The 10019-nt window shown below is 38.5% G+C and overlaps 1 protein-coding gene across 1 annotated transcript; it reads right to left on the reverse strand.

The window, feature by feature from the left end:
* Positions 1-72: 72 nt before the first annotated feature.
* nox1 (NADPH oxidase 1) lies at positions 73-9715 on the reverse strand. The gene is made up of 13 exons (XM_038289549.1): positions 9561-9715; positions 9301-9396; positions 7240-7350; positions 6820-6904; positions 5559-5710; positions 4811-5004; positions 4595-4724; positions 4425-4517; positions 4103-4344; positions 2411-2573; positions 2129-2275; positions 1919-2043; positions 73-761 (listed from the first exon to the last, which is right to left on the reverse strand). Exons 1-13 carry the CDS (start codon positions 9603-9605, stop codon positions 635-637), a joined length of 1710 nt encoding a protein of 569 aa, XP_038145477.1. The 5' UTR covers positions 9606-9715; the 3' UTR covers positions 73-634.
* Positions 9716-10019: the final 304 nt, after the last annotated feature.

A 10019-nucleotide genomic window follows, 5' to 3' on the forward strand; every position in this document is an offset into this window, starting at 1 on the left:
GAAGCTGCTTTCTTACACAGTGATAAAAGGCTGGGGGAGATAAGGCATCTAAAACACTTAAAGAATTTAACATTTACTGTAACATATTTGTAAACTTTATTTTCTTATTTACAGATTTCAAAAATGTATATTTAGGGAAACAGGATTTTAAGAGCATGATACAAAAATCAAGCAGGAAATGACACGATTTTTAAAGGAAATACATTTATAGTCCAAAGATTTTTTTTTTTTTGCTACAGATATCTTTGAATATAAACGGCTACTTCAATTAAAAAAAACTTCATTTAAGGACATCATAGCCCAGCTGATTTAAGGTTGTTATTTTAACACTATAACAAAGAGACTGTACATTTTATTAGACTTCATGGTAACAGGAACTCAAAATCCAGTAAACCTTTAATACAGCTGGCTTACTGTAAACCACTATGACTAACTCTAACAAATTTTAACCCTGATAAATGTTGATCACCAACAATATGTCATTGCTTTGTCAGAGTGGATTTGTGTGGAAAACCCGTCCCTGCCCTTTGCACAGGTTAGTGTGCACCTTTTCAGTCACTAACGATCTGTGTCACAGGAATTTACCAACCAAAACCGATCCGCCTTCCTTCATCAATGATCCCTTTGTTTTAGCTCAGAAGTTCTCCTTGTTAAAGTTAAATTTGGTCTTGCGAGGATCAACGTCGGAGTACTTGGCACATTTCTTCTCCAGGACTTTCGCTAAAGCCACCGGGCCGCACAGAAAAGTTCCCACCACGGACCTGAATATGAACAAAGAATGTTACAGGAATGCAAATCTGCAGTATAGCCTCATTATAATAAAAACCTATAGACTTAACATCAGAAATCATTACCCAACCAATCAAATGCACTCACTTAAGTTCAGATGTTAATTTTGGAGACGTGAGAATAAAGTTATCTGTTTCCTCCTGTACTTGTAGTTAAAAATTAAGTTCATTTAAAGGCTAATTTATTTCTCCACAACACCAGGTTTTTTTTTTTTACCAGACGCTTCACATCAGTTTTCATTTGTCTAGATGACTAAAGTGCAGAATGCCCTGAGGGTTTTTTAGACATTTTGTTCTTGCATCCCTGAAAGAAACAACCTCTGTTCCTTTATGTTTTTGCCTTTTTATAACCCAGGTAGTAGTTTCCAAATCACGAAAAGAAACTAATCACCCCCAAAAGACATGGGTCTACAACCTGTCCTTAAAAAACAGATCTAAAGCAGGTTTAAGCAGTTTTTCATTTTTTTAATGGAACCATAGCCTTTAATTTCTTAAACAGAATCAAACTGAAAGCAGCAATACTGTTGTTTAAGATCTACTTTTCTAATTGAGTTGGAAATGGTGCTTTTTTTTTTTCACATTTTCTACATATCTGTCCTCTTTGACATGCAGCACGTCCTCTAGGTTTAGAAGCAGAAAATCAGCCAATTTGGTTTTTGACAAGTTTTTATTATATTTCATGCAGTTATAGTAATTTATTCCCCATAATTTTTGGAGGTTAAAGGTATAGTGAAGGATGTTTTTTTTTCTGGGTGGATCATCAAAATAAGTGGCCCTCCTAATTGTCAATCATTCTGGTGATATGTTTACGTAAGGTCGTCCTACGTGCTCATCTCCATTTTCACTTACCTGTGGTGAGTCTGTCATGGTGGAAAAATTAAATTGCAAATCTTTTGGAAAGTGAGCTTGTATGAGCGATGCAAACGGCACTCATAAACAGAGCGTGCACGAGGAAAAATGGGCTTGTGCATGCTCTCGCACGTGTTTAATAGGCGTTCACTCTTGGGAGCGGGTACAAAATTGTGCATGTGCATTTTTTTCAAAAATCTGCGAAGATCCTCCATTATACCTTTAACTCTGTTTCACTAATAACATTTCTGCTGAGCAGAAAGAATATTTGTTTTACTCACGTAGGGTTCTCTTTGCGGACTTCCTCAAACTCCTTGTCCCAGTTGGGTCGGCCATAGTGAGTCTTCTGCTTTAGCCCTGTCACCACATCTGTGTCCCGATCAACGTTAACCGTGACGTAATTGACCTAGAAGGACAAGCATATCAGTTTATGAGGAAACGATCACAGTGATTGCTTATCTAGACTCTGTAGAGCTGATTAAGACTCATACATGACTCTGATCCCATCCAGTCAGGAACAGCTTGTAGGTGAGGAAATCTCCCATGCCTCTCTCCTCCATCTCCTTCTCCTGCGCCTTCAGAAGGTCCGCAAACCACTCGAAGGCGTGCGTCTCCCGGCAGAGCCAGTAGAAATAGATCTGAGAACAGTGAACAGAGGAAGGTGTGTCAAAGACAATGGCTGATGCTTCGCCTTCTGGGATTTTTGTAATTTCTGAAAATGTTTATTATAAAGACAGGGTTGTGTCATCGGATCACACTATGAGTGCCTTCACCTTTCTGGTGCGCAGCTTGGGATCGTTGTCTTTGAACTTGTACCAGATGGACTTGAGGATGGAGGCGAAGGGAGTGACGCCGATGCCGGCGCCCACCAGCATGCTGACCTCGTAGTCGAACACGTCCTCGCTGGCTGTGCCGAAAGGTCCATCGACACCCATTCTGAAGAGACAGAGCAGATTATTTTCAGTTTTTCCATCCCCTTCCTGGTCGCATCAAATCATAGATGGCTTTAAATGCGATGTGATTCAGCTCTCAATCTCTCAGCAGTGTCCTCTCTGTTTAGATTAATAATAGCTGCAGCAGCTTAAGTTTGAAGTCCTCACTTCATCTGCGCTGAGATCCTCCATTCTTTCTTCCAACACGTCTCTCTATGTGTAACTTGGAATCAGTAATCCATTTTATAATCTCCCCGCTGGATTAATGTAATTCTCCTTAAACGGGAATTAGCCAGGTCACTTTGTCACAGCTTCAATTTATCTATTTCGCTTAAATAAAAAAATACTTTATTGATAACATTATAATATAATCTTATTTAACATTTTAATAGTTGCCTTTTTATTCTTAATTATTATTGATTATCGTTATGAAAAAATAAATATTATCATTTGACTAAATGCAGCAGCCCGATTTCTAACAGGTACAAAGAGACGCGAGCAGATCACTCTGCTGTTAACCTGTTTGCACTGACTGCATATTTATTGTAGATTGAGTTTTGAAGTTTTCTTCTTTTTAAGGCTCTGAAAAGCTTTGCTGCAGCACAGCTGCCTAACTTGCTGAACCCCCTCGCCTCCATCCCTCCTCCAGACCTGCTAACCGGATGCTGCTGCTGGGTCCTAAATCACAGAGAAAACTGTTCTGTTTTGGTGGAGAATCTTTGGAACGAGTGAAGCATGGAGCATGACGTCGTAATTAGAGATGCTGAACCGTTTGCCGGCGTTTTTATTGCACTTCTGCAGAGATCAGGAACAACTGGATTTTTAAAATGAAGTACTGCACACTTCCAAGCATAATGAAGCTCTGTCTTCATGCTCAAGTTCATCTTCCTCATGCTTGCTTTTGTGACCCAGATCAGATTTATCCCAGTTGCCATGTGCTTAGACTATGTGGACAGGGGTGGATCGCTCTGAGGTTGTGCTGCGTTTCTAGATTATGCCCAGAGGCTCACTGTTAATCTGACCAAACAAAATCAATAAGAGTTAAAATCCCAGCTGATATATGAACATATATTTATTTGTTATTTTTTACATATATTTTTTCTCTCATTCTTTGTATTTATGGGTACAAAATAAGCACACATTTTATGCATCTATTAAATTACCCAACTCAGTCACATTTTTGAACCGTAAAGTATAATTTTACTTATGTTGCAACTTTTTTCTTTAACTTTGCTGCTTGTATACCTGTTTTTATTTTTACAGTTTTTTTTCTTTACCCTCAGCTTTTAAAGCTAAAATTCCCCCCCTAAAGAACAAAAAAAAGAAGTTTCTATTCTACTATAGATTAAAAATATCTAGATTAATAATAACTTAGACTTAGACAGACTTTATTGTCATTTTGTACACACAGAGTGTATACAAAAAGAAATTTATTTCAGTACAGCTCTCAAGACATAATATCCATTTGGTCTCCTCCTTAAATATTAACATCTAAACATGTTTATTTGCTGTCTGTACAATCAGAAGACTTACTTGGGTCCCTGGCTTCCCTCCGGAAGCTTCTGCATGATGTCGATGAGTTTGTCCGTCCAGTCTCCGGCCGAGCGGATATGGACGCTGAAGAAGTCCTCCTCCGGTGCAGAGGTCATGGTGAACGGGTGCCACTCCAGCTGTGAGATGGCCGGGCAGTTGAGGAAGACATACTGTCCCACATCCATTTTAAAGCCTTTCTTCAGCAGCTGCAGCTCCAGCACTTTGGACGGCCGCATCACAATCTGTTACCCACAGCTCTCAGTTAGTAAAACAAGTGGGTCAGCTGCTAAGGAGGAAGGAAAATATAAAAAGTGTATTTTACCTTTCTATACTGCACATTCTGCATGTAGCGAATGAAGCGCAGCAATCGCTCGCACACGTAAATAATCATTGGGCCGATCACCCACCACCAGGTCTGCATAGAACAAGGAAACCAAGGTTACAGGTTTTAACTTGAGAACAGAGAGAAATCTGAAGTGAACGATGACAAACCTGCGCAGGCCCTCCACTAAACTGAGGGACGGGACATTCGGGGATCTTTCCCCAATCCTCAGTGCGGTTGAAACAAAAAAAGGGGTTGTGTTTTTTAAACGACTCATCTGTCTGCTTCCTCACGACGAACCTGCAGACGAGACGGGTAGATAAGATCTGGTTTCTCATACACGACATTTCCAGAAGTAGAGGAAGAAAATGCAATTTCTCTCCTACCCAATCCCATGGATGACCAGACCAGCGAAGAAGATGACGAAGAGGTGATGAGTGTACCAGAAGACCTCGAAGTAGCTCCGTCTGATGACCTCCATGGACGACGTGATGATGAGGATGAGAGCCAGGGTGATGATGACGCCTGTAAGGCCAGCGATGGACGTGAAGACAAAGTAGGTGGGGATTTGCTGCAGCCACTGAGGCAGAAGGGGAGAATAAAGGAAATGACAGGATTACCGCCCTGTTATTGCAGGTTACCAATACAAAACTCCAGTGTGACCACCAGCTAACCTGCTGCTGTGCACTGCTGGTTAGCTGGCTAAAAAAAAAGGATACAATTTTCTTACAAGACATACAAATCAATCCAGAACACACAATTGAGCAGCTCATGTTGAATTTGTAATGAGCAGAAAAACACAGGATAAATATCAACAGTAATAAAAGTGTAGAAAAAACAAAGAAGATCTCACTAAACTATATGAAATTAGCTGTAAATAAATGTTGTTTCTTTATGTTTTTAATGCGAGCTGCTAGATTATGCATTACAGAACCAAAGATCTCATCTAGTCGGTTTGCTGTGATTTAACGCATCTCTACCTTATTTAATCTACTAGACTGTTCTGTCAATCAGTTAAAAAACAAATTTAAATTGGTTTAATTCCTCTTTACAAAGTTTAGGTTTTTATATATTTATCTTATAATATTTTTTTTATATTGGTGTAGATTTTATGGGCTTCAGTGCGGGACTCACTAGGTCGATTTGGCGGATGGGGTTCAGGAAGGTGGTATTCATGCTGGGGTCGTCCTCCAGGTTGGACAGAGCGAGGGTGAGATTGTCGTAAACCCCTAGTCTGCTGTTGCTGTACCACTCCACGTTCAACAGATGGGCGATCATATGAACGGCTGAGGGAGCAGAGAGGGGAGAGGTCACTAGTTTCGCTCTTTGCAGACCTGCCAGCAGCAATGGCTGCTCTGTTTGCACAAATAATTCTCAGGTATTCGAAACATTATTTGTCCATTTATTGAGCCAGAAAATAAATGCATTTCATGCACTTTTCACCTTTGATATTGCCAAATTAACACATTCATATGAAATATGAAAATGTATTGAATTTCAAAATAATATAACTGTGGTTCTTTAATTTTACACCACTTTTTTAACATAAAGTATTAGCATAGAAGAAAGTTTGATCTAAATGGCATCTTTACAACTTAGTTGCAACTTTACAACAGCTGAAAACAAAGTGATGAACATAGCTACAAATAATAAAACACAATAAAATAATAAAATACAGCATAAAAAAAATAAAATAAGGCAATAATATGAATTTATTTAGGCTAAATTAAAAGGGTCATAACAACTAAGTCCTGCCAGTGTTAAAAGCTAGTGAAAAAAATAAGTTTTGAGCCGTGTTTTAAAATTGGGCAGGAAAGGAGGCTATTTAATAAACGAGGAGCAGCGATAGAGAAGCCTCCTCTGAGCTTCCCCTTAAACCTCAGTACCTGCAGAAGCTGCTGTTCTGCTAACCTGAGGAGACCAGGAGGCAAGTAGGGGTGAAGAAGCTCAGGGAGGAAAGATGGGGCAAGGTTTTTAGGCACTTAAAAACATAAATAAAATAAAATAAAATAAAAATCAACTTTAAAATGCACAGGCAGCCACGATAATATAGAGTTGATATCTGTATGAAAATAACAGCGAATACATGCACAACATTCTCAGCAAACTCTCTAAACAGAACAAATAAAACAAAGGAATGTTAACAAAGAACAAGTGTTTTCACTTCTATTTCCTTGTGGGTTTGTGAGAAAAAGAAAGGCCAGATAAGCATCTTAAATAGCAGCTCCAACTTCAGCGCATAAAGAACTAATATTGTTTAGAAAACATTTTTTCCAGGTATTAATGTTAAACTGATCCCTAAATTCATTTGTCAAAGGTGTTTTTTTTTTCAAAGAGCTAATAAAGAATTTAAATGAGCATTGGTACTGATGCAGAAATTAACGCTTGAGTTCACCTGTCATCGCGCCGATCATGTACGCCACCAGCTTGTGGAAAGTCAAGTTTTTGTCCAGCTGTTTCCTCATTGTTCTGCTGCACTTCTGCACAAGATAAAGAAAAGCAGGAAACCGTGTTTTTTTTTTTTTTTTTTTGGATTTCCTCCAAAGTATAGTTTCTCAGCAGTAGGTCTAATAATGTCAAAGTCAGTTTATGAAAACCTGCAGTGTCCATTTTATTTAATCTAAACAAGGACACACCTTTTAATGTGTTACTCATGCAGAAAAAAAAGGACAGGTTTTGAGTAATTTGATCAAAATTATGAGATTTAAGATGGAAGATTCTCCAGACTTCATCTGGCATTGCATTCCTCCAAGTAAATGTGGCCTTTAGTGTAAAAGTATGAGACAGGAAAGATGTGCAAAAAGAAAAATCTTACCACAAAGGAGCCTCGAAGCAGAGACAGCAGGTTCCTGCAGACTGGTAGGAGGATAAGCATGCAGTTAAAGTTCAGGACGGCTGCAGGAGCCCTGGCCCAGGCCAGGGCAGACTGTTGAGAAAACATAACACAGTCATGATAATTGTGTTTTACAGCTAAGGTAAGCGGCAAAACACGTACATCTTTAAAACAGATCACTTGAATAGTACATAATTATTATTTTTTAGATAAAATGCTAAATTCTGACTAAGTTATAAACTGAACGATGATGGTGAAGACTGCAGACAGGAGTCATTGCTAAAGAAGCCAGCTGATTTTTTTTGTTTTCATTCTTCGTCCTGTTTTTTGTTTTCATTCTTCGTCCTGTTCTGCTAATAAAGAGCAAAATAATAGCAACACAGACCTGCTTTCATAAAACATTATGATTGCTGCAATAAGGTTCATTGTATGAAAAAAAAAAAAAGAAAGAGGCCAGTTGATACATGACTCAATCATATGAATGGAGGGTGGTAAGAAGGAAGACGTAAACGAAAGGCAGAACATTCTCAAAGGAGATTCAACACCCACAGACAGACATATCCAGGATTACAGCAGAGTAATTTAGTTACACGCTATGATGTAACACTAACATGGTGTCAACTCAGAATTTTAAGCTAAATTTAATGAGATTTTGTAAAGGCTTTTATTTAACATAGAACTGCAACAATTATTTGGACCATCTAACAAAGCGTTTATTGTGTAATAGTCGATCGGCAAAATTTCGATCGTGATTTAAATACACAGACGTAAAGGTATAGTGGAGGATGATCTTTTTCAGGGTGGATCATCAAAATAATTGGTCCTCCTAATTGTGATTCATTCTTGTGATATGTTTACGTAACGCCATCCTACGTCCCTGTCCCCATTTTCACTTACGGATGGTGAGTCTGACATAGTGAAAAAATGGCGAATCTTCTTTTAGAAAGTAAGCTTGTATAAGCTTGTGCATGCTCTTGCATGCGGTTAATAGCGGTTCCCTCTTGGGTTGTGCATGTGCATTTTTTTTTTTTTTTTTTTGTGATTGTAGGATTTTGTGAAAATCCTACATTATACCTTTAAGCAAAAATGCAACATAGAAACAAAATTAGGAATAGTTTTATAGTAAATATGGTAATTATTTGTCAGCTTAGCCTAAATATCTGCACGTGTTTCTCTGTTGGTTTGACACCACCGTCCTTTAAGTTCCCTAGTTTATTTATTTTACTTTTTCTGATTGGAAATATTTCAACACATCCTAAATCCTGTTTAAAATGAGACCAGAATGCAGTCGCTTTCTTTCAGCAAGCTGACCGGCAGTCCACAAACACCAGGAGGAAGCTCTGCACAGTCAGGTACTTTACTATTAAAAAAACAATAAACTCCAATTATTATTATGATTATTTTTGTTCTGTAAATTTGCAACATAAACTGGCCCATGTCTATGAAACACATGGAAACGCTGCTCAGGGGTCCCAGTTCTTTTTAGGGAAAGCATCCAGCAGCATTCATCTAATCTTTTTAAGGTTAAAGCCAGCAAAGCCACCCAGCAGGACAAAAAAAACGTAAAAAAAAAAAAACACTCCGCTGGACTTTATTTCCAAGTTTGAAGACGGTTCGCTTCTCATCCTGGGAAATTTCATCATTCCAAAAAAGTTTTTTTTACATTTTTTGGAATGACTATGACCTAGATGTGTGAGAATCTTTAGCAGCAAACCCAGTAGGACTTTTCAGAGATCTTCCTACTTTGCTGACAAGCTTTATTGTGAAGGTGGTAGAAATCAGAGCCTGATGCAGATGGGCTGAAGGCCACCATTAAATCTCAATCAATCAAATCAATCAGTTAATTTCTGTTTGAATAAAAACACAAATTAAGAAGCTGATACAGGCTGTTATTGAGGAGATGCATGAATATATTATTTTAAGCTTGACTCCAAATCCTCTCATTCAGATTCTTACTTTACTATGAAAAGTGTAAAAGATGCAAAGTTTATGTACATATGCGTCACAGATGAGATATATTTTACTGTACAGGAGTGACCTCACCCCCAGTAAGCGACGGGTGTAGAAAAACTGGTCTCCATTCTCATACACGAAGTAAAACCAGACAAAGAGGAAGATGTTGATGCCCATCCAGACACACTATGAAAAAATAAAGTTTATTAGAAATGATGGTCCGCAGAGGGGTGGTTAGAAATGATGCACATTGCGTAAAAAGACGGTTTTATCAGGTGAGTAAAAGCAGTGCGTAAATCCCTAATAAAAACAGTTATAATAGAAAATAGTTAATTATAAAGTTGACTCACTATCATGACGGCTGAAAACCAGTTGTTGACAAACCAATTCCCCATGATGAAAGCTTTTTCTTCGCTCACAGCAGCTCCACTGCATCCTCAGCCTGCTGCGCCTTGGCTTTATAGCTCCAACCTGCGGGACTCCTCCCTCCATCAGTCCCCATCACACACAGCAGGAGGAATTGCGCTGATCGGGAAGTTCCGAGGAAGCCTGAAGGATCACATTTCTTCCCGCCATTAATTGACTTTTATTGAACTGAGAGAGGAATGAGGAAATAAACTGAGACCCCATGGAGACTTTACCCTGATCCGGTGACGCATTTATTGGTGCCATTTAATATTTATTGATCTATTTAGCTATTTTTTGTAGGTGATTTGGTTTGTTCTAAAAGGAATATTGTTTTCAGGTTTAAAAAACAATGTAAATATTTTTTTAAGAAGCTGGCTGCTATATCCATGCAGATCAGTGGA

This window comes from Cyprinodon tularosa, unplaced genomic scaffold (genome assembly GCF_016077235.1).
Source record: "Cyprinodon tularosa strain WSP-4 unplaced genomic scaffold, ASM1607723v1 ctg27, whole genome shotgun sequence".
In the NCBI taxonomy this organism is placed as follows: Eukaryota; Metazoa; Chordata; class Actinopteri; order Cyprinodontiformes; family Cyprinodontidae; genus Cyprinodon; species Cyprinodon tularosa.

Excerpts from the sequence above, each read along its gene's own strand:
- nox1 (XM_038289549.1), bottom strand. The coding sequence starts at position 9,605 with ATGGGGAATTGGTTTGTCAACAACTGGTTTTCAGCCGTCATGATA. Across the intron at positions 5,711-6,819 it reads CATGATCGGCGCGATGACAG|CCGTTCATATGATCGCCCAT; the intron begins GTGAACTCAAGC and ends CTGCTCCCTCAG. Across the intron at positions 4,725-4,810 it reads CTGGTCATCCATGGGATTGG|GTTCGTCGTGAGGAAGCAGA; the intron begins GTAGGAGAGAAA and ends TCTCGTCTGCAG.